The following is a 24,796-nucleotide window of genomic DNA, read 5'->3' as shown; positions in this document are numbered from 1 at the left end:
CTCTCTCTCTCTCTCTCTCTCTCTCTCTCTCTGCCTCTCCCTGCTCTGGGTCCTCCTCTCCTCATTTTACATGGCTGAAATGTATCCTTGAACTCTGACAATGTCTTGTGAAACAAAAAGTTTAAGGTTATATATATATATATATATATATATATATATGAGATAAAGGTTCATAACTGCATATATAAACCACATGTCTGAAACCCCACAGAAAAAGCCCTGAAACCATTTTGTCCCTCCCAAATTGACCTCAAATATTTCTCTGCAAGGTCAAAGGAAAATGGAAAAGCCTCCCCATTGTCTTTTCCTTCACAAAATCCTGTCTTAAGGGTATGTCTGTGTATGAAAAGGGCGAGCCTGTGACCTGACTCAGGAACTAAGTATTTGTCATTACAGAAGACTGGCCAGGCTCCCCAGGGTATCCAATCAAGTAACCATTAACAGGTAACCTGCCAGACAGGAGATAAACAACGCACTCAGATTTCTGTTGTAGACCGCCCTTTCTGTGATGTAGGTATGATGTATGGAGGGGTGGTCTTGAGCTCCAGGGCAGGGAATTTAAAATGTTTATATAAGGGCAGGCACACCTTTGTTTGGGGTCCTCCTCCTTTCCTGCGTGTGAGGGGAGCACCCTGTTGCAACAGTTTCAATAAAGATCAGGCTTACGAGCTGCTTTGCATCTCAATATTCTCTGGTTGGCCTCTGTTATTTTCTCCGGCCGATGGAGAACCTACAAAGGACTTTATAAGGGCTCTTGTATCCCACATAAGGGAATAAGGGCAGATTTTTGTTTATTACACTTGCTTGCTAGGATGGAGAGCAGTGCCTGTCTGGCCCCCCACATCTATGTTTGCCACACACACCAATGGTTTGCGGCCCCTGCAATGCTGCCCGTGAGGGAATGTGGCCCTCAGTCTGAGGAAGGTTTCCCAACCTGCCCTAGCATGCTGTGAATGGATCGAGACCTTCAAGATTTCCTCTGCTGGTGTTCTCAGGTTACCTCCTTACAGCATAAAAGGCGGGTAAATCCTCTTCGTCCCTGCCTGTAGAAAATTTGCTGCTGTGAATGAACCAGCTCGGCAGAGTTCGGTTGCCACAACAACCAGGCCCAAACACACCAAGCGCACATGCTTAACGGCGCTCAGTTGTCTCCTTTCTACCGGGAGGCAAAGATTTGCTGCTTTGTGAAAACTCTGAAGCCACCCAGCCAATGTTGCAATATTTGCACACGTCTTAGGTGCCAGATTTTGTGTGGAATTTTGCTACTTTCACCTGCTGGTATGTATTCTTCCAATTGCAATTTTAGCTAAGAACAGCTGCAGTTCTAAGAAAACATACCCGGTCTAAGCCCCATAGAAATATGGCCTGGGGTTGTGTGGTAAATTCCATCTTTTTACATTGTAAATATAATCTACAAACTTCAGTTTGATCCTGCAAGTTTGGTGGTTGGAACCATGTATGTATTTATTATTATTATTATTATTATTATTATTATTATTATTATTATTATTAACATAGTGTTGTTGTTTTCCAGATGCAAGGAGAAAATGCCCTTTAAATGCTTTCAAAAGCGTTCCCTTAACAAATCCGGGCTTTTGGATTCCTTAAACGGCCAGCGCTGGCGTTTCCTGAAAAATGGCTTGGACGATTTCAGGGACGGTTTCCCTCCTCCTTGTGACAACATTGTCATCCGACGCCCAAAGGAGCTCACCCCTATTATTCTCCCTAGTAAACCTGAGGACCCAGGCAAAATGCAACAGAGGGCCAAAAGGATGCTAACCAAGGCGCAGACGAAGACCTCCAAAATCAGCCCAAATCTGCAAGCCAGAAGGGACTACATTGCTCAGATTGAGTATTGCCTTAGCCAGCAGCCCTTAGCACTATACCCTCATCTGGAAGAAAGCATTCCACCAGAGGTAAGGTTCAGCATTTGTGCTGAAACAAATCTAAAGGGTTGTCATATGGAGATATGATAGATGTTATGTACTGAAGTTCTCACCCTGGGCCAGCAGGGGGATACTGTAGATAGTTATGCAAATGAAGGATCGAAAAGTGACGTTCAGGATTGGATAGTTTTGTATGCAAATGAAGGATCGAAAAGTGACGTTCAGTGATTGGATAGTTCTAGAAAATGGCAACAGTTGCATTGTTCTGGAGCTCTATATAAGCAGGCTGACTGAGCTCCTCAGCTAGTTCTGTTCTGGCATCTGAATAAAGAAGAGCTGTTTAAAGAATTGCTGTGTTGTCTGGCATGTTCGCCCACAGCTTAACACTAGGTAAAGGTAAAGGTAAAGGTACCCCTGCCCATACGGGCCAGTCTTGCCAGACTCTAGGGTTGTGCGCCCATCTCACTTAAGAGGCCGAGGGCCAGCGCTGTCCGCAGACACTTCCGGGTCACGTGGCCAGCGTGACGAAGCTGCATCTGGCGAGCCAGCGCAGCACACGGAAACGCCGTTTACCTTCCCGCTAGTAAGCGGTCTCTATTTATCTACTTGCACCCGGGGGTGCTTTCGAACTGCTAGGTTGGCAGGCGCTGGGACCAAGCGACAGGAGCGCACCCCGCCGCGGGGATTCGAACCGCCGACCTTTCGATCGGCAAGTCCTAGGCGCTGAGGCTTTAACCCACAGCACTAGCCATCTTCAAATATCTTAAGAGCTGTCACGTGGAAGATGGAGGAAACTTCTTTTCTCCTGGTTAGGCCTTGAACCAATAGCTTCAAGTTACAAGAAAGGAGATTCCCACTAAACATCAGGAAGAATGAGGGAGGATTTTGGTTCAGGTCACATAGAAAGGCAAATCTACCTAATGCACACTTCCTGCAGCAACACATGAAATGAAACCCACTTTGATATTCACACAACACATGGTAAAACTACCATTCTCTTAATTTTTTAAAGGCAGTTTTCTGAACAAGCAATGTGTAGAAAAATGCATGTACGGTGGTACTTCGGGTTACAGACGCTTCAGGTTACAGACTCCGCTGACCCAGAAATAGTACCTTGGGTTAAGAACTTTGCTTCATGAGGAGAACAGAAATCACGCTGCGGCAGTGGGAGGCCCCATTAGCTAAAGTAGTACCTCAGGTTAAGAACAGTTTCAGGTTAAGAACGGACCTGCAGAACAAATTAAGTTCTTAACCTGAGTTACCACTGTACTAAATGCATGCATAAAAGTGGGTCTATTAATTAAAACGGCATGCAAAAATGCATTATACAGTATTAGGCAAAGTCGTATAGAAAATTGTATACATTAGGAGAAATTTAAAGCAAGCTGCTGACAAATATTAATGAGGACTCTTTTTAAAAAATTGCAGACAGATGTGGAAATGTGGAGAAGAAAAATAAGAAACTGAGAGAAAATCAACTTGACAGATTTGCCTGTCCCTATTTGTGACACAGGCTGTTTCCAGCTTACTTGTTTATTGAGCATGCATCCTGATCAGTTTGTGGGCAACTTAAATGACATTGTGTTGAAGCAAGCACTATCCACACTTTCCATTGCCTTTTTCTATCACTTTCCTTCTTGCAAACAGTCTAGTCCTTTGGGGAAGTGGGATTGTTTGCAAGAGCTACAGGTCACATTTAATCGCAGAGCTTAAATTTGCTGGTATTTGATTTGGATGATGATATTATAAAGTTATATTCCCTCCTTCCACCCAAAGGGGCACAGGCCAGCGAATGAGAAAACATCTAATCACAATTTGCATGCAAAGCAAGATGCTTTACCACTGTGATTTCACCACTGAAGGGGAGTTAGTGAAAGGAATAATCTGCTGTGCACCACCGACATTGTTTGCTATATCTCTCACCCGATACCAACAGGGGATTCTCTGTAAAATACAAATGAGAGGAACTTCCCTTTTCAGGCTCTCACACCTCACAAATATGGTTGGGGAACAGGGTTCTTACTGCAGGGGACTTTTACTGATGTTGCATCAAAGGGGCATCAAAGAACCATGCTCATAATAGACTGAAGCCAACCCGAAACTGAAGCCATCACTCCCTTGGCGCAGTTTGTGGTCCAAACTGAAAGGCCGTCATTATTCCTATGCATTTTCCTGAATTTTGTTTATAAGGATCATAGGCCCAGCTCACAATGAGCTCCATTATTTCTAATGCATTTCTGAGAAGTTTCCTTAAATCTACGCTTGTTTGTAGAAAGAAGTTTTGGCAGCTTCCAAATGGGATTTTCTTGTGGTCCTGCTCACAGATCCAAATATTTCCCCACCAGCAGCACCAACTGTAGAATGTTGTTGGCATCAAGATGCCAGCCTGTTTTCCAACCCTCATCTAATCAAGGTTTACCATTTCCTTGGAAAATCCCTTACATTTCCTTTTTAAAAACATAATACAGTGGTACCTCGGGTTACATACGCTTCAGGTTACAGACTCCGCTAACCCAGAAATAGTGCTTCAGGTTAAGAACTTTGCTTCAAGATGAGAACAGAAATCAGGCTCCGGTGGCGCGGCAGCAGCTGGAGGCCCCATTAGCTAAAGTGATGCTTCAGGATAAGAACAGTTTCAGGTTAAGTACAGACCTCCAGAACGAATTAAGTACTTAACCCGAGGTACCACTATACTCACAATATCCAAATGACCATTGCATATACCAAGAGTCTAATGACAGTCCTGTGGCAAAACATCAATGTTTCGCAATTATAAGGCCCGCAGCGACTAGAATAAAGATTAGGCATCCCCAGTTGCATAATTGCTGATTTGATTCATCTATATTCCCCAGCAGAACTAAGAGAGGGGATTGTACAATTTTCACATTACAAATTGATTCTATTTCTTTAAAGACAACCGGCCAAAATTTATACACCATGCTGGTGGCTGGATCTCACATTAGATAGGGATGGGAGAGTCAGCCAGTTTTGGTTTCTCTCATTTTCTCATTTTTTCAATCTTCACTTTTCCACATTTCCGTATCGGTTCGTGAATTTAAAAAAAGAAATCCTCATGAAAATTCAACAGCATTTAGTGCAAATGTCTCCTGACATCCACATGTTCTCTGCTGTTTCCTCTAATATACAACCTGAGGCAGAATTGCAAAATATGTCCCCGTCACCCCAAGCCAGCTAAGGTGGTATACATATCACCAGAGGCACAAAATCCCTTTCTCCTGAGATAGGGTTACCAGATGTCCCCATTTCCCAGGGACAGTCCCCGGATTTGCGAAATAAGTCCATGGACAAATTCCATCCCCGGAATGTCCCCGGATTTCATCTAATGTCCCCGGGAAACGCAGCAGCGGCAGTCTCAGCAACCCAGAGCAGTCGGCTCTGGCTGGCTTCAGAAGCTGCTCGGAAGTCCCCATATGATGGTGGTGCAGGGGCTCTAAGATGCAGCTTCTGGGCTGCCTCCACCTTCCCTGACCCCAGCAAGTAAGCTGTGAAGGGAGGCTTCATGCTGCCTATCGGAGCAGCCTCCCAACTCCTACTTGCGTGCAAGCAGGAGCGGGGCGGGGATCTCTCAGCTGTGAAAGGAGGCTTCACGCTGCCTATCAGAGCTTGCGTGCAATCAGGAGGGGGCAGGGATCTTTCAGTTAGGCAACGGGAAGCCTCCCTTCCCAGCTGAGGGATTCCTGATGAGGAATGTAGGAAAAAGAAACAAGAGCTAAATAGATTAGCAAGGCAGACTAGACAATTGGGAAATGAAATATGGGTAATAGAAATGGTGCAACAAGGAAGGAAATACAAATATTTGCTAAAAGTAAAAATGTGCTTCGTTGCAAACAACTTTGCCAAGAACTGGAACAAGCTGCAGTTAGGAGCGATACAGTTAAATTCTGGGACTTAGTAGCATAAAAATCTGAGCAATGGAAAGCTGAGGTTGATGTACATATTATGGCTGGTAAGTGGAAGGTTTCTTTTAAACAAGTTTTTAATTCACAATTTCTTAATGGTGAAGTATATTCTGACATAGCGTGTTCTCCTTCATGGAGAGCACGTGTTGCGGTGGGGGCCGCCAGGATACTCCAAAGTTGGGGGCGGGCTAACTGATCGTTGGCCACTGATGCGATTGGGGCTTCCCTTGTTGCTGGGAAGAAATTAATGTTGCCATTTATTGATTGACAGCCAGAAATGCTAAAACTCCTTGCACGAGGCTAGGACTTCCTCTTTTCGCCCGTGCATCAGATTGCCCGTCCCTCCCTCCCTAGAATAGGGTTGTTCGCTTTGACCTTGCTATGCCTGTCATGGGGTCGTCTGCTTTGGAGTGGGGGCCTGGTAGGAATTTTGTCCATCTGGCTGATTGGCTGGGGCCATTTGGTTTTTGCCTACTGCGTAGCAAATCGTCACAACTTGTAAGGTTGCGGTTAGGCATTGGTTTATGGTTTGGTTGGTTGAGGGGCATGGATTGGCTGTGCCTGCCCCTCTAATGCTGCTGCTGCTGCAAGGGATTCCGTTAAAGGAATTGGGGGCTAACTATTGCTTGTCCACTCTGTCAAGGGGGCTCGGGCCACTGCAAGAGCTCCTGGCTGCATTTGGGGTGAGGGCAGGTTCCCTGCTCCGTCGCTAGCCCCCAAATGTATTCCCCTATTCTGGCTTTCGCATCGTGCGGAATGTCAGTCTGTCCCCCATGGTGGGGGCAGATAGTTGCAACCAATGCCTAAGCAACCACTCACAAATTTGTATTTTAATAAAGTTGTGGCCAAAATTATGCCAAAAACCTTAAACAAAAATTCTGTGTGATGTGTGAGTTATTGGGGTGGACCTGGGGACCTCGACACGCAACTGTCCCCCAGAATTGAATGAAACTGATCTGTGAACTCCTTTCAAGGTCAAATAACTGATAAATGCATTCAAATTGTCTTACTAGGTACAAAACTGAAACATCCCGTTCATCAAGCAGAAAACATTGCTATGCATTAGAAGTGCCACTTAATTTCCATATCGTGGTTCCCAGGTCTATCAGCATGCCTGGGACTGTCCCCACATGTCCTTGGTCCAACGCATGTAGGAGGTCACACTCCAGGCTTGCTGTTCTCATCTGTCCCAGGAGAGGGTGATCTAGCATTGATGACTCATTCTCATGACTCATCATAATAGTGTCATGCTTGGACCACTTACTCTGGTAAGGTTCATACTGCCTTCACCATCCATCCCTGCATTGGTGGTGAACTTCTATAAAATATTTCCTATGGTGATCTCCACATTTCCTATGATTGTGCTGTAGTGCAATCAATTTACCCTTAATTTTTAAAAAGAGTTGTCCCCAAGGGGTGCCAACTTGGAAAAATATTGGGTTGGGCAGGTACATCCCGTCTCACATAATGATGAATGGCAATGCCCAATAAACAGCAACATCCTACAACCTGTGTGCAAATTTTGTGCAAATAAACAAAGATGAATGTAATGCATCACAGACAAATTTTTTTCTCTCCCAAATTTTAAGGGGTACATGAATGGTTTTAAATAAATAAAAGTAAAATAAAAGCTAGCGACTGATCCCTCAACGAGGGCTGGCTCAAATGTTGTCCAAGGAAGCCACACTCTTGTTCCATTTACACTGAGAAATTATTTCTGGCTTGTTTTATTCTTAGCTTTTCAAGGAAGTTCTAAGCATCCTGGACCCAGAGATGCTTCCGATGAATGAAGATGTTGTTGCTGATGATGACATTACACAGGAGCACCCAGGTCCCTCTGCAGTTCCGTCTCAGTTGGCGGACAAAAGAAAGAAGCAATCAGGGGCCATGCTCATTGGCTGGTGAGTGTCAGGGATCACACAGCAAAAGAGCATGATGGGTCGCTTCTGAAGGATGAAGGTACAGTACTGAAATAATGATGGCGGTTGTGGTAAGGAAAATATAGGTACCATATATAAACCAGAATTCCCTGAATGCCAAGATCCATGTTTGGGGCAGGTTCTCTCACCAAAGGAGAACTCCAGCAGAGAATTAAAATCATGAAATAAGTGGCAAAGTAAAGCGGGGAAATTGTTATGTACTGAGTTGAATAGGATCCAAACTGCAGCAGTCTGATTGGTCCTAGAACAATAGGATCCAAATTGCAGCAGTCTGATTGGTCCTAGAACAATAGGATTCAGAATGCAGCAGTCTGATTGGTCCTAGAACAATGCAGCAGTATGATTGGTTGGCAGGAACCACCCAATCATGCTCCAGATATAAGTGAATCCACAACCTGATTGGCTTACAGTAGAATTCCAGAATTAGCCAATAATGTGCAGCCCATTGTGTAAATAATGTATATAAAGCAGATACTTTGAGGGGACTTTCATTCATTCCTCCTCACCACTATGAGCTGAATAAAGAGCATGAAATCATTTTGCGACTCTGAGTACATTTCAGAAATATAGGCTGTTCGTCCTTTAAAATATGTCCTTGTGAGTACCAAAACTTCCCTCTTCCCCTAGCATAGAAAAAAAACCCACATGTTAGGTAGGTTGAAATTTGTTTACTTACAACTTCTTCCAATGTTAGTTTCAAATGCTTTTCCTTACAGCATTAAGGAAAAGCTGCATAGGCAGTAAAACTTTCCTTAGTTACAGTGGTGAAAGTTCCTAAATTATTGGATAGGAACTCAAGAGTGGCTTGTGAGAGCCATGTAGCTAAGCTGCAGCAACCAGCTTAGCCCCTTCACATGCTGAGCTCCTCAGGCTGACTGAAGGGAAGTAAAGGCTTGATTGCCTAGTCCCTCCTAAGGTGAATAAAGCCTGACAGGACAGCTTGCTCTATGGTATTAACTCCTTCATGCATTAATTAGACTTAAGCTTGTTGGTTAAATGAGGTTTGTTATCCCATAGCTGCAGCACCTAATAATGTGGACAGCAAAAAACAAGGGTCCTGTGATACTTGACAGATTATGGGCTCCTCATTTGTTCTTGAGATGCTATTGGGACAGTCATATGTGATTCCACTTCCTATCATCTATCATCTATCTATCTATCTATCTATCTATCTATCTATCTATCTATCTATCTATCTATCATCTATCTATCTATCTATCTATCTATCATCTATCTATCTATCATCTATCTATCTATCTATCTATCTATCTATCTATCTATCTATCATCTATCTATCTATCTATCTATCTATCATCTATCTATCTATCTATCTATCTATCATCTATCTATCATCTATCTATCTATCTATCTATCTATCTATCTATCTATCTATCTATCTATCTATCTATCTTGTATACCACTTCATATTTCAAGAGAAATCTCTAAGCAGTTTATACATCCCAATGAAAAATAATGTACAAATTCCACATACAATACAAAACAACACTCTTCGTCGTCCTCCTCCTATAGTTGCGCTATAAGAAACATGATTAAGCAACAAAGATATCTGAAAACAATGTACATAAGTAACATAAATAAGAGCCACAAATTCAAATTGTACACAAAGCATCAAGATACAATTATGAAAAGGGAACATAATTACAATATATGTATCATCTGGAAAATCTCACAAATATTACCCAAAAACGCACATATAATAATAACACAATCACCAAAACCATTCACATGCACACTAACTCAAAACTAATCTGAACACAAAACCCCCCACATACCCTATTATAATTATTCAACAGTTGCACTCTCCTTACACTGACAAGATCCATCTGCTTCCCATCCATAGCTGTTAACTTCCCTTTTCTTGTGAGGAATCCTATTCGGAATAAGGAAATTTCCCTTAAAAAAAGGGAAATGTTGTCATCTATGTTCCTATCTTGCTCAAATAAAAGTAAGAAAACCTGAAACCTTCCCATATTAAGTGATAGTCAACTCTGTCTCTGTTGCACACCCAACACCTGGAACAAGATCCTGAGGGACTGCTGGGAACTGTGAAGCAGCTTACAGGGTTAGGCCTTGTCTATTTTTTTTCTCATAGGGGCAGTTTGCACGTGCCAAAGTTTTGGGGGTGGTCACACTGCTCCATTTCCAGTAACTGCACACCCCAAAACTTCCTGCTGAAATCCCACGACTTTTTCTACGATAAATGTTCTGGCGTATTTTTGTTCCGCTTTACGGACAACCATAATGTGGCAGACAATATGGAGCTATATGGACCAGTGGTCCGACATGGTAGAAGGCATCTCCAGATGTTTCTGTTCAGGTTCCTCTGCCTGATTTCCCCTGAAACTGTTTCACCCCAAATTTCTGTTCTCCTGTCAAGGATTACTTCTGGTCTCAGAACCATATTAAGAGAAAAACACCAGGGGCAAAGCACTTGTGGGGCGATGGGCAGTGAGGTGCAGGGAAGGTTCCTCTGCCCCCTTGAAGTTGCCCTCGGTCACCCTGCTTAATAGCACAAGGACATACATTTTACACATAGATCAGCTGCAGCGTGTAATTTTGCCGTGCTTAAGGTTGGTTCGGTCTGTCTGAAGGCCAGTTTAAAACTTGAACCACAGATGCGCTGGCTGGCTCTTGAATGCCACCTTGTGGGGTTCAATGGGTCCAGTGCTTGCAGAGCCTTGGGAGAAAGAGAAAATGGTAGCCTCTGAGAAGAAGAGCCTGCCTAGATCAGGCTAATGGTCCATCTACTTAGAATCATAGAATCATAGAGTTGGAAGAGACCACAAGGGCCATCGAGTCCAACCCCCTGCCAAGCAGGAAACACCATCAGAGCACTCCTGACATATGGTTGTCAAGCCTCTGCTTAAAGACCTCCAAAGAAGGAGACTCCACCACACTCCTTGGCAGCAAATTCCACTGTCGAACAGCTCTTACTGTCAGGAAGTTCTTCCTAATGTTTAGGTGGAATCTTCTTTCTTGTAGTTTGGATCCATTGCTCCGTGTCCGCTTCTCTGGAGCAGCAGAAAACAACCTTTCTCCCTCCTCTATGTGACATCCTTTTATATATTTGAACATGGCTATCATATCACCCCTTAACCTCCTCTTCTCCAGGCTAAACATGCCCAGCTCCCTTAGCCGTTCCTCATAAGGCATCGTTTCCAGGCCTTTAACCATTTTGGTTGCCCTCCTCTGGACACGTTCCAGTTTGTCAGTGTCCTTCTTGAACTGTCGTGCCCAGAACTGGACACAGTACTCCAGGTGAGGTCTGACCAGAGCAGAATACAGTGGCACTATTACTTCCCTTGATCTAGATGCTATACTCCTATTGATGCAGCCCAGAATTGCATTGGCTTTTTTAGCTGCTGCGTCACACTGTTGGCTCATGTCAAGTTTGTGGTCAACCAAGACTCCTAGATCCTTTTCACATGTACTGCTCTCAAGCCAGGTGTCACCCATCTTGTATTTGTGCCTCTCATTTTTTTTGCCCAAGTGCAATACTTTACATTTCGCCCTGTTAAAGTTCAATCTTGTTTGTTTTGGCCCAGTTCTCTAATTTGTCAAGGTTGTTTTGAAGTGTGATCCTGTCCTCTGGGGTGTTAGCCACCCCTCCCAGTTTGGTGTCATCTACTTCAGCTTCCTCTTCTCACAATGACCAACAAGATGCCTGTGAGAAAGCCTCAAGAAGGATCTGAGGACTCTACCCCCTACTTTGGTTTCCAGCAACTGGTCTTCAGAAGCATTGTTCCCTCCAGCTGTGATTTTGTTGTTGTTGTTTAGTCGTGTCCGACTCTTCGTGACCCCATGGACCAGAGCACGCCAGGCACTCCTGTCTTCTACTGCCTCCTGCAGTTTGGTCAAACTCATGCTGGTAGCTTCGAGAACACTATCCAACCATCTCGTCCTCTGTTCTCCCCTTCTCCTTGTGCCCTCCATCTTTCCCAACATCAGGGTCTTTTCCAGGGAGTCTTCTCTTCTCATGAGGTGGCCAAAGTCTTGGAGCCTCAGCTTCAGGATCTGTCCTTCCAGTGAGCACTCAGGGCTGATTTCCTTCAGAATGGAGAGGTTTGATCTTCTTGCAGTCCAGGGGACTCTCAAGAGTCTCCTCCAGCACCATAATTCAAAAGCATCAATTCTTTGGCGATCAGCCTTCTTTATGGTCCAGCTCTCACTTCCATACATCACTACTGGGAAAACTGGTAGCTGTGATAACTGGTAGGAAACATTTCTCCCGCAGAGGAAGCTTCTAGGCAGGCGTTCAATATTGGACGGGGTCATTTAGACTGTGGAGGAAGAATATAAACATAGACTTGATCTCCTTCCACAGAGCCTGTAAGACAGAGCTATTCTGCCTAGCCTTCAATTTGAATTAGCATGATTCTCATGGGGAAAATTTATGTTGTATATCAGAAAGATAAGGTGAAATAATGAAACCAGTAGAAGTGAAATAAATCTCATAATATGAAATACAAAGAAATTTACTGGATAATAAAAATAAGAAGCAAACTGTATAACATGACAAATGTAACTAATAGTAGTTGCAAATGAATATAGATAGACAACAAGAATTGTGTAAATAGAAGGATTTATTTGTGTGCAAACATTCTATGGACAAATATGGACAAATATGGAAGAATAACAATAATATGCAAAATGGATAAAGAGCAAGTATGAATGTAGAATGTGATGCAATATGTGTATGTGGAGTATGTGACTGAAAAACCAATAAAGATTACTTAAAAAAGAAAGAATTAGCCTGATCCTCTATTCCCTTTTCTCTTCTATGAAGAAACCCCACATTTAAATTCTTCCCTGGTCTCCTTGCTGGCCCTAATAGGACCAACTTGGCCAGTTGGCCCTGGTGATCCTTTGATGTCTACTGACTGGGACCCCCCCCCCATGACCCCTGAATTTTTGAATTTTATTGATATTGATGCTGTATTTTATGTTGGATTTTATGCTGTTTTATGCTGTTTCTAAGTCGCATTTTAATCAATGTTTTATATTTGCTGTTGGCTGCCCTGAGCATGGTTTTTAAACCGGGAAGGGCGGGGTATAAATAAAAAATATTATTAATTTATTATTATGGCTAGTAGCCATTGATATCCCTTGTCTAATCCATCACTGCCTTCTGTGGGAGTGGGTTTCATAGTTTTAACCATATGCTGTGAGGAGAAGTCCTTTCTTTTATCTGACTTGAATCTTCCAACATTCAGCTTGGAAGATTCAGTTGGATGTTTACAAGTTCTAGTAAAAAGTTCTAGTTCTAAGGACGCTGATGGCACTGAGGTCTAAACCACTGAGCCTCTTGGGCTTGCTGATCAGAAGGTTGGCGGTTAGAATCCCTGCGACGGGGTGAGCTCCTGTTGCTCTGTCTCAGCTCCTGCCAACTTAGCAGTTCGAAAGCACGCCAGTGCAAGTAGATAAATAGGTACCACTCCAGCGGGAAGGTAAACGGCGTTTCTGTGCACTCTCGTTTTTGTCACAGTGTCTCATTGCACCAGAAGTGGTTTAGTCCTGCTGGCCACATGACCCGGAAATCTGTCGGTGGACAAACGCCGGCTCCCTCAGCTTGAAGCGAGATGAGCGCCACAACCCCATAGGTGCCTTTGACTGGACTTAACGCTCCAGGGGTCTTTTACCTCCTCCCCCTTTTTTACAAGTTTTAGTGTTATAAGAGAGGGAGAAAAACTTTTCTCTATCCATTTTCTCCATGTGATGTATATTTCTGTTTTTTATAAATTTCTATCATCTCGCTTCTTACTTGCCTTTTCTCTAAATTAAAACGCTGTGAGGACATGTGACTCATTTATGCTTTTAAATATATTTTTTAGATGTTTTGCATTTTATTTTAAATGGTATTCTTTCACCACTTTGGTGTTTGCTGCCTTGCCCTTCCTCCTTGAGAGGAAAGGATAATGAAAATTGTTATGTACTGAAGTTCTCACCCTGGACCAGCAGGGGGATACTGTAGATAGTTATGCAAATAAGGGATCGAAAGTGACGTTCAGTGATTGGATAGTTTTAGAAAGTTGTTACAATTATGTGTACTGGAGCTCTATATAAGCAGGCTGACTGAACCCTTCAGCTCAGTTCTGTTCTGGCCTCTGAATAAACAAGAGCTGTTTGAAGAATCACTGTGTCGTCTGATATGCTCACCCACAACTTAACAAAAATTTAACAAACAAACAAACAAACAAACAAACAAACAAACAAACAAACAAAGGAATGGGTTGCACCGTTAATGGTTTCATTCTGCACTTGCTTCCAACAGCAATGACCCTTACAAGTGGTTCACTAAAACGGAAATAGCAGCAAGAGAAAGAGAGGCCAGGCTGAATTATGTCCCTCCCGTCGGCGAGAATGTGAAACAAGCTGCGAAGGAGTTTTGCAGGTGGTTTGATTCTCTGGTGAGCAAAATAATCCCTGCGTGCAATCTTGCTGAAAGACCAGAAGTAGGTTTTATGCTACAGATTAATGTCTCAGTGTTGCATGTGGGGAACTGTAAAAGCAAGGACTGACTTGTCTGGAAGGTCTGTAACTCTGTGGCAGAGCATTGCATACATTGCAGAAGGTCCAAAATTACCGTATTTTTTGCTCTATAGGACGCACTTTTTCCCCTCCAAAAATTAAGGGGAAATGTGTGTGCGTCCTATGGAGCAAATGCAGGCTCCTTGGCTTCAGTGATAGCAACGCAAAGCCTCCGGAGCGCAGAGGGAGCACTCCCTCTGCGCTCTTTGGCTTCGCGTTGCTTTCGCTGAAGCCTGGAGAGCGAGAGGGGTCGGTGCGCACTGACCCCTCTCGCTCTCCAGGCTTCAGGGATAGCCGCCTGAAGCCTCCGGAGTGCAGCGGCAGGTCCGGCTGCGCTCCACAGGCTTCGGGTTCCTTTTGCTGAAGCTGGGAGAGCAAGACTCTCCTGGCTTCAGCAGAGGGAGAGTTGCGCAGCGCCCCTTCAGCCAAGTGGGAGGAGAAATGGAAGGGGCTCCGTTTCTCCTGCCGCTTCGCTGAAGGGGTGCTGAGCAGAGAGGGGGAGAATTTTTTTTCTTGTTCTCCCCCTCTAAAACAAGGTGCGTCCTATGGTCGGGTGCGTCCTATAGAGCGAAAAATACGGTAAATTCCCAACATCTCCAGGTAACACTGAGAAATACCTCCCTCTCTGAAACCCTGGAGAGCTGCTGCTGGTCAGTGCAGACAGTATTGAGTTAGATGGAGCAATGATCTGACTCAGTATAAGGCAGCTTCCTCTCTTTCCTGTTGTGATTCTGCACTGGGGATCGCTGAATCTGACCATTTCTGTTCCATATTATTTTCAGACCTTTTCATTCCATTTTCCCATTAATCTGTGGGTTTTTAAATTACTCCCAAATTTGTATTTTCTCTCAGAATATGCAATGTTTTTATTTGTATTTCCTGCCCTGTTTTCCTGTCAGAATTGATGCATTTCAACTTTAGCAAAATCCAGAACAGTTTAAGCTCCAGCCTGAGAGGTGTCGCTTATCAAGCCATATCAGTTGGAGGAGGAAGAGAGGATGGGGGTGTGTGAGGAAAGAGCTGTGATGGAGGGGCCCCCTCTTCCCACCCTTTGGAGCCCCTGGGAAGCTCAACAAACCTGCTGGACCTAGACCTGGGTGTGGAGAGGGCATCTGAATGGGACACAATTGTGGGTAGCTCAGGGGCGGAGCAAGGTGGGTGCGGACCGCGCCAGGTGTCATCACTGAGAGGGGTGACATTCAGCCCGCCACCTGCCCGTGACTCCTGCCTACCCCGAACCATTGGGGCAAGGGGGGAGTTGAGCCACTTTGCCGGCGGCCTTTGGTGGCCCTCCCCCCTTTGTTTTGACAGCCCAGCGCTCCCGGGCTGCTGGAGGAGGCATGCAAGCAGGCAGGGAGATGACGGGAAGGAGGCTGGTGAGCAAACAAGCGGGGGGTGGAGGGAAGGAGAGAGGCAGAAGCTCCCTCAGGTCATGACCCAAACCCTGTAACCCCCAAAAAAGCTCAACAACTTTGGCCAACACCAAGAAAACTAGCGCTAATACGCCCAGGAACCTCACCAAAATGCTGGAGAGGGTGCACCTCCACAGGCACATACCTCCACATGTGGTGGGAGTGCCCCAAAGTCCAACTATTCTGGACAACAGCCACACAAGAAATATGTATATAACTAAGCAAGTTTTAGACATCACCCCAGAATTGGCCCTACTAAACATCTTCCAAGACAACAATGCCCATTTACACCACAAAGAACTCATAACCCACCTACTTTCAGCAGCCAGAAACACCATAACCAGACACTGGAGAGACCTGTCAGGAGTAAGCATGGACCAAATAGTATGGGAAACAGCCCTACTAGAAAAATTAACCAATAAACTGAAACTGACACGGGGACAAATAGAAGAAGACACCTGGCTCCCCTTTATCACATACACAGCCCAACAGGACAATGACAATAATCCACCAACAGCATACAAATCAATATGGCTAACCTGATCCAAAACACCCACCCACCTCACTCACACACGAAAACAAAGATCACCACAGCCAATCACAAACAAACAACCACCACCCCCAGGCCAACCCCAACCTCTCTCACCACCAAAGGAACACAAGTGAACAGCACAAGCAACGCTGACACCAAACCCTACATACATTAAGCATAATAGAAACATCGCCACCCGACCCACCCCCACCCATCTTCCCTCCCTCCACCCCTAGTGTCCCTCAAGGGGGAGTTTTCTCTCCCCCTAGTGTCTCAACAAATGAAACGGATTTGTAAAAATGTTACATGGAAAAAATACGAGAGACATTACACTTCTGTAAAACAAGAAAATCCTTAATAAAAGAGAGAGAGAGAGAGAGAGAGAGAGAAAACAACTTTGGCCAACCCTCCCCTAAAAAAAGCTCAACTTTGGTCAATCCTTCCCTAAAAGTGCTCAACAACTCCTGGCAGTGACAATGGGTAGATCACAGCCAATATTTTTATACTGTGAGTAAATTGCAGTCTCTTGGGAGTCCAACTAGATTTCAATGTGGGGTGTGTTTGTGACAAGAAATTTTCCGCACCGGGTACCACCTGACCTTGCTACGCCACTGGGGCAGCTGAGGAAGCAACACCCGCCTTGGGCCTGCCCATAGAAAACAAGTCAAGAGTTTCAAATTAGGGTGATGTCCACCGTTTCCAGCAACTCTTCTTGTCATGAGACTTTTGTGGATGAGCTAAGAGTTTGTTTGGACCTTGGCAAGAACCTAGCGGCTAAGAGGGAGGCTGTCAGAAGGAAAATGAATTGATACCAATTTTTATATTCAGTAACTTTGTATTAATGCAACATTTGCAGTCTTTTAAGTTGTCTGCTGTTGCTTTAGTTTTTTTATACACTGCTTAGAGATATTTTTAACGCATTAAGCAGTGTATAAATTAAATAAATTATCTAATATCATGTAAGGAATTTAAACCTTCTCAAAGCATACCTGGGCTCTCCCGGAGATTTTCCCAGCGTTAAAGGGAAAAGGGAATCCACTTTTGTTTAATTTAATTAATTAATGAATTAATTTTTTTAACTGCTCTTCATAAAAACTCCTATCCAACTACTAACCAGGCCTGATCCTGCTTAGCTTCTGAGATCAGATGAGGTTGGGCGTGTTCAGGGTACTAGGGACCAGGGACGCGGACTTATAAAAAATATTGGGGGGGCCCGGGAAAGCTCATGAATAATAAATAAGCTCATGAATATGCAAATAAAGTGGCGCCGCCTCCTCGTGAGCGAATAGGGGAGAGCGTGCTGTGCCTATTAATCAGCTCCAAAGGAAATTGGGTGGAGCTTTTGCTCGGGAGGGAGGGCAGGAGGCATGCAGCCCGCCCCTCCCTGTGCATTTTGGGCTGGGGGAGGGGCGGCGATGGCGCTCTGCTGGAGGGGCGCCGGAGATTATTGGGGGGGGCAGAGCCCCCCCAAACGAATTTTTGAGGGGGCTCGGGCCCCCTCAAGCCCCATGGAGTCGGCGCCTATGCTAGGGACTGCCCCCTTGACCAGCACTGACCACAAGTTCTGCTGGGATTGCCTTCACTAAGGAGTTCCCCATAGATCTGAATCCAAACTGGGCCTGCAAGCAGCCATTGTGGGGCTCGCCATCAGTCCCAACCAGCTGATCGATGGGGAACTCCTTAGGTGCAGCTGATCCGTGACTGGTTAAGTTCTGAATCACTAGGAGCCCAAGCTTTTTGTAAGTTGCCCTCCTTGCAAGATTTCATGCAGTTAAGACCTAAGATTCCTAAAATAAAGATAAAAATTAAATGATTTTTTCCCATCAAGCGATATTTACCAAGGCTAATCTGCAATTGTGAATGGTGAAAATATACTCGAGTTAATAAATATCCCTTTTGTTGGAATATATTTATAAATAATATAAATAATATAAATATATACCTGTTTTATTGGAATTACCATCCCAGGGTGGAGAGAAATACGACATTGATGAAGCCACCATTATAAGCCTCTTTGATACAAATTACAAAACCAAGCCCCCGTTGTCTGGCCCGATACACGTTGAGGAGCTGAACTATTTGCCTGCTGAGTTGCGGAAGTATGTAGGGATGCCATCTTCCCAGACCAGCCTGAGAAGCGATGCTCAACAAGGTAGCCATTCCAAGGTAAGCAACCCTCGGGTTCCCAGGTTTAGTCATCTTGTACTTGCTATGCTGTTCTTTGGGATAAAGCAAAGAGCTTGGGCAAAGGAGTGCATTAATCAGCTTCAGTTGCATAGAACTGAAGTGCTCTAATCCCTCTTGCAAAAGGGTGACAGTCTGCAGCAGGGGTCAGTAAACCTTTTCAGCAGGGGGCCGGTCCACTGTCCCTCAGACCGTGTGGTTGGCCAGTCTATATTTTTTTTTGGGGGGGGATGAACGAATTCCTATGCCCCACAAATAACCCAGAGATGCATTTTAAATAAAAGCACACATTCTACTCATGTAAAAACACCAGGCAGGCCCCACAAATAACCCAGAGGTGCATTTTAAATAAAAGGATACATTCTACTCATGTAAAAACACGCCGATTCCCGGACCCTCCGGGGGCCGGATTTAGAAGGCGATTGGGCCAGATCCGGCCCCCGGGTCTTAGTTTGCCTACCCATGGTCTGGAGGCACGCAGTGTTTGAGATGCCGTTTTAAAAAACGCAATTAGACATGAGATTGTTTTAATATTATTATTATCATTCAGGAATCTTGTCAATCCAAGTCTGAGAAGATCAGGTATGGTGCCTGGTACCTGGACCCAAAGACTTGGAAGAAACAGAAACCTTTAGAAGATCCAAAAGCAAAAGACAGAAGGTCCAGGAATTCAAAGAGGGCATTGGGTGAAAAGGTATTGCCAAATATTTGGGGGTGTGGTGTGTGTGTATTCTTCCAAGTGAAAGACTCCGCATCAGTCATGCAGTCAACGAGAGAGTAACATTGGGATTAATAATAATAATAATAATAATAATAATAATAATTTTATTATTTATATTCCGCCCATCTGGCTGGGCGGCTCCACCCTGGGCGGCTCCCAACAGAATTAAAAGCACAATAAAACATCAAACATTAAAAACTTCTCTAAACAGGGCTGCCTCCAGATGTCTTCTAAAAGTCTGGTGGCAGTTGTTCTTCTCTTTGACATCTGAAGGGTTCCACGGGGAGGGTGCCACTACCGAGAAGGCCCTCTGCTTGGTTCTCTGCAACTTGGCTTCTCGCAGTGAGGAAACCACCAGAAGGCCCTTGGAGGAGGACTTCTGTGTGCAGGCTGAGTGATATATATCACGTAGTAGACAAGCATGGTCAGACCAGGGATCTACAGTTAGCTATCACAAGATGTATGAATACTGGGACCTTAGGGTGAAAGGTGGGTAAAAATGATGATGATGATGGCAAAATGGGACCAGAAAAGTGAACGCAAAGGCAGCGGCAGCATCTCAGCCGCCTCAGTAGTAAATCTTGGTCTGATCTGTGCTCAGATACATATTGCCCCCTCCTGCAGAATCCCTAACAATTGCAGTTAAGGCTCTCCCCCTAGTGGACTTAATTTGCACATCTGTTGGCTGCAGCCACTCCAGGAGGACCTCAACAGATTAATGGCTATGTAGTGCCTTGTAGGTCCAAGTTGTTTAGGGCTTTGTGAAGGTAAAGGGACCCCTGACCATTAGGTCCAGTAGTGGCCGACTCTGGGGTTGCGGCGCTCATCTCACTTTATTGGCTGAGGGAGCCGGCATACAGCTTCCGGGTCATGTGGCCAGCATGACTAAGCCACTTCTGGCAAACCAGAGCAGCACATGGAAACGCCGTTTACCTTCCCGCCAGAGTGGTACCTATTTATCTACTTGCACTTTGACGCGCTTTCGAATTGCTAGGTTGGCAGGAGCAGGGACCGAGCAACGGGAGCTCACCTGTCGCAGAGATTCGAACCGCTGACCTTCTGATCGGCAAGTCCTAGGCTCTGTGGTTTAACCCGCAGCGCCAACCGCGTCCCTAGGGCTTTGTAGGTCAAGATAAAATCCTTACACCTGGTTTGGTAGCTTATATTGGCATCCGAGGCACTTAATGCCATTGATGGGGGCTGTTGTGAATCATGCCTGCTCTGACTGCATAGCCCTGCTCATAATGCTTAGCCCCATCAGGCCAGTGTTCCACTTTTGGGGGCCCTGGAAACACAGATGAAAAAGAAGAAGAGTTTGGATTTGATATCCCGCTTTATCACTACCCTAAGGAGTCTCAAAGCGGCTAACATTCTCCTTTCCCTTCCTCCCCCACAACAAACACTCTGTGAGGTGAGTGGGGCTGAGAGACTTCAGAGAAGTGTGACTGGCCCAAGGTCACCCAGCAGCTGCATGTGGAGGAGCGGGGATGTGAACCTGCTTCACCAGATTACAAGTCCACCGCTCTTAACCACTACACCACACTGGCTTTCAGATAATACATTTGTGTGTGTTCGCACTCAGTCGAGGGGTGAGGGAAAGGGAGGGATGCAGAGGGGGTGAATAAGAAGAAGAGAGGTGGGGTGAGGGGAGGGAGGGAGGAAGGAAATGGTCCCTCAATGTGCATCTTAACATGGTTTGGTTTTGAATGACTTTTCAGGATATGGAGATCATGCAGCTTCATGGAACGTACGCTTTTAAGGAATTCCTCGAAGGAAAAGGCTACCGGATCCCAGATGTAAGGCTTAAACGCACACATTTGTTATCAGTGATCAAGAACAAGTTTGGTTGCTCGTTTTCTATATACTGAGGCATTGTTTTGGGGGGGTCAGAAAATGCTTCTGAAAACCAATCACTGGGAATCCCAAATCAGGACAGCAGTATTTATATTGTGTTCATTAAATTCGTATGCCGGCCTTCATCCATAGATCTCAGAGCGGTTCACAACATATAGGGCCTAGGACCCTCTCATACCTATGGGACTGCATCTCCTGGTACGCCCCACGGAGGACCTTACGGTCTACAAATAATAACACCTTGGAGATCCCGGGCCTCAGAGAGATTAGGGTGGCCTCAACCAGGGCCAGGGCCTTTTTGGCTGTGGCCCCAGCCTGGTGGAACGCTCTGCCACAAGAGACCAGGGCCCTGCGGGATTTGACATCTTTCCGCAGGGCCTGCAAGATGGAGCTGTTCCGCCTGGCCTTTGGTCAGGGCTCAGCCTGACTCCCCTTTTCTTTTCGTATAAGAACTAATATGAAAGAGGCCTCCCAGAATTCTCACAGGTCCATATAAGATCAGCGTAAAGAGTTGGGCCGATGAGCACTTACTGTTCCCAACCCTAACCCTGCGGAAAGCCTTCTAATTAGAATTTGATTTTGACCTGTTTTTAGGAGGTAATTTAATTATTGTTTGATTTTATACTAATGTTACGTATACACTTGATGTTAGCCGCCCTGAGCCTGACTTTGGCCAGGGAGGGCAGGATATAAAAAAATTGTTATTTATATTTATATTTATATTTATATTTATATTTATATTTATATTTATATTTATATTTATATTTATATTTATATTTATATTTATATTTATTATTAAACTACAATGTGAAAAACACAAAATACATAATAATTTTAAAAATTGTGCTCATCTCCTGCTTAAGGGCTTCTCATAAGCACCTAGTTCCATACTGCAAGAACAGGATGTTGGAACAGATGAGATTTTGGTCCAGCAGAGCTCGTCCTTATGAGGAAGAGGGTCTCCTCATGAGTCAGACCTTTGGTCCATCTAACCCAGTATTGTCAACATCAGGGGTAGTCAACAGGGCGGCCTCCAGATGTTGATGGACTCCAGTTCCCACCATCCCTGACCATTAGCCATGCTGGCTGACTCTGCTGGGAATTGTATTCTGGGGTGCAACACGTTTGCACTTGCTGGTCTATACATAGCAGGAGTACCAGCTTGGCCCCATGACCATGGGTGCTATGCAGCATGCACGGCTCTGGCGCTGAAATTTGTGGGTGCCTGGCTCCTTCATGGGGAATTTTGTGGGTGCTCAGAGCACCAGGGAGTTGGCACCTATGGCTCTTAGGGTTTCAAAGGGCAGAGGAGATACCATATTGGATTAGAGCAGGTGTTTCTCAAACATGGGTCCCCAGCTGTTGTTCGACTACAGCTCCCATCACCCCTAGCCGGCTAGGGGTGATGGGAGTTGTAGTCCAACAACAGCTGCAGACTCAAGTTAGAGAAACACAGGATTAGATTGTAGTCACTGGTGTGGCCTCCAGCAACCTGGTGCCCTCCATAGGTTTTAGGCTACAGCCCCACCAGATGGGAGTTGTAGTCGAGAGGTGTGAAAGATGCACTATGGAAAATAGTGAAGAGCTCCTTTTTAAAAAAAACAAACCAAAGTGTGTGTGTTTTGATCCAGTTCTTGCAGCAGATGCTGGCTGTCGAAGAAGCAGCTGGACCAAGAGTGGGAGCCCTGAGACGCTCCAGGAATGAACTTCAGAAGTGTGAAGAGCCCGTGGAAGATTTTGCACCAACAATGGGGAATTAATATAAAAGCTTGAACTTATCAAGAGGAGGCCGAAGTGAGCGTGGATCTACTGTAGGCCAGCCTAGTGGTTGGAGCGATTGCCTGGGTGGGTTGAGGGAGGTGTGGGGGTGAGCAAGGTGGTTGTGGGGGGGGGGACTGGAATTGAGGTTCAATAGCAGGGAGCCAGAGGTCCTGGGGGGGCAGTGGAGTTGGGGAGGGAAGAAGGAACCGGGCAGAAGATGTGGGGTGTTGTTTTAAGGGTTTTCACAACAGCACTTAAAATGAAAGTGTTTTCGTACTAATTAATCTTTTTTTTAAAAAAAGAATCCTCCTATTGGGCAGGTTACTACCATTTTACTAATATTTTAATTATCCTCTTCCCCCAAATCTTCCAGCAAAACCTTTCAGAACACTTTAGAATAGATGATAGATAGATAGATGATAGATAGATAGATAGATAGATAGATAGATAGATAGATGATAGATAGATGATACATAAATAGATAGATAGATAGATATAGATAGATAGATGATAGATAGATAGATAGATAGATAGATAGATAGATAGATAGATAGATAGACAGATAGACAAACAGATAGATAGATAGCATTACTAATTGCACAATAGTGCTTAAATAACAAAAGCACTTCAGCACAAATTTAAAAAGTGATGAAAAGGATTGAGAGTTGGGGAAAAGACCCCAGAAATGGTGCATTTTAGGTGAACGGACCCTTCCCAACCCACATGGCTGCATCAAGCCTGCTTGTTTGGGTGAAATTGCAGCAGGCTGTACATGCAGGCAAAACGCAGCAGTCCCGCTATAGTGTTGAAAACCAGTTGCAATTCTGTTTTGCATTTTAAAGCAGAAACGACAGTGATTAGGTAACCACAGGAAACTACTGCTAAGGTCTACTACTGCCAAGGAGCTCAAGGTGGAGTACACAGTACTCCCTTTTTTCATTTCATCCTCACAATAACCCTGTGAGGTAGGTTAGGCTAAGCAACGACTGCTCCAAAATCACCAGGTGAGCTTCATGGCCGAGAATGGATTTGAATCCTGGCCTCCCAGCTTCAAAGAGAATGGCAGATTAAGCATTTATGTATAACTCATGGTGCAAAAGGGACGCAGGTGGTGCTGTGGTCTAAAGCATCTTTGCCTTGCCGATCAGAAGGTCGGCAGTTCGAATCCCCGCGACGGGGTGAGCTTCCGTTGCTCAGTCCCTGCTCCTGCCAACCTATCAGTTCGAAAGCACGTCAAAGTGCAAGTAAATACCGTATTTTTTGCTCTATAAGACTCACTTTTTCCCTGCTAAAAAGTAAGGGGAAATGTGTGTGCATCTTATGGAGCGAATGCAGGCTGCGCAGCTATCCCAGAAGCCAGAACAGCAAGAGGGATTGCTGCTTTCACTGCGCAGCGACCCCTCTTGCTGTTCTGGCTTCTGAGATTCAGAATATTTTTTTTCTTGTTTTCCTCCTCCAAAAACTAGGTGCGTCTTGTGGTCTGGTGCATATTATAGAGCAAAAAATACGGTAGGTACCACTCTGGCAGGACGGTAAATGGTGTTTCCATGCACTTCTGTCCACACTTTTTGTCACAGTGTCCCATTGCACCAGAAGCGGTTTATTCATGCTGGCCACATGACCCAGAAAAACTTTCTGTGGACAAACGTCGGCTCCCTTGGCCTGTAAAGTGAGATGAGCGCCGCAACCGCAGAGTCGTCTGTGACTGGACTCAACTGTCAGGGGTCCTTTACCTTTAACTTTTACATGGTGCAAAACAGTGTAGCTGCAACAAAGAGGACTAATTGAGCATGTCAAAAGGTGTAAACTGCTAGTTGCTTAGTGTCCCCAAAATGCTTTAAGGATGTAACGCAGGTGTGGTTTTGATTAATTTACATTGCTACAGCTATGTTTGTATTGCAGTTTGAATCCTTTGTAGCGACCTCAGCATTGGGGTTGCCACTTTGCACATGCAAAATAAATGTTTATTGGTTTATGACCTTGTTATTATTGACCTCCAATAAGGGAATGTAGTAATTCCTCTTGTCCAGCACCCTA

The 24,796-nt window shown here is 44.8% G+C and overlaps 1 protein-coding gene across 1 annotated transcript; it reads left to right on the top strand.

The window, feature by feature from the left end:
• The first annotated feature begins 1,089 nt into the window (after positions 1-1,089).
• Positions 1,090-23,221, top strand: LOC114604592 (protein FAM47E-like). The gene is made up of 8 exons (XM_028744840.2): positions 1,090-1,278; positions 1,535-1,916; positions 7,544-7,707; positions 14,039-14,174; positions 18,208-18,405; positions 18,974-19,117; positions 20,863-20,940; positions 22,630-23,221. The coding sequence occupies exons 2-8, from the start codon at positions 1,548-1,550 to the stop codon at positions 22,756-22,758; spliced, it is 1,218 nt and encodes a 405-aa protein (XP_028600673.2). The 5' UTR covers positions 1,090-1,278; positions 1,535-1,547; the 3' UTR covers positions 22,759-23,221.
• The last annotated feature ends 1,575 nt before the right edge of the window (positions 23,222-24,796 follow it).

The sequence above is a fragment of the Podarcis muralis genome, chromosome 9 (genome assembly GCF_964188315.1).
Source record: "Podarcis muralis chromosome 9, rPodMur119.hap1.1, whole genome shotgun sequence".
In the NCBI taxonomy this organism is placed as follows: Eukaryota; Metazoa; Chordata; class Lepidosauria; order Squamata; family Lacertidae; genus Podarcis; species Podarcis muralis.
This window is presented reverse-complemented; position numbering and strand designations above follow the sequence as displayed.

What these genes read in the sequence shown, in the direction of transcription:
- LOC114604592 (XM_028744840.2), top strand. Translation starts at nt 1,548, where the DNA reads ATGCCCTTTAAATGCTTTCAAAAGCGTTCCCTTAACAAATCCGGGCTT. An exon ending in AAGAAAGCATTCCACCAGAG is followed by an intron (nt 1,917 to 7,543) that starts GTAAGGTTCAGC and finishes TTTTATTCTTAG; the next exon opens with CTTTTCAAGGAAGTTCTAAG. An exon ending in GGGGCCATGCTCATTGGCTG is followed by an intron (nt 7,708 to 14,038) that starts GTGAGTGTCAGG and finishes TGCTTCCAACAG; the next exon opens with CAATGACCCTTACAAGTGGT.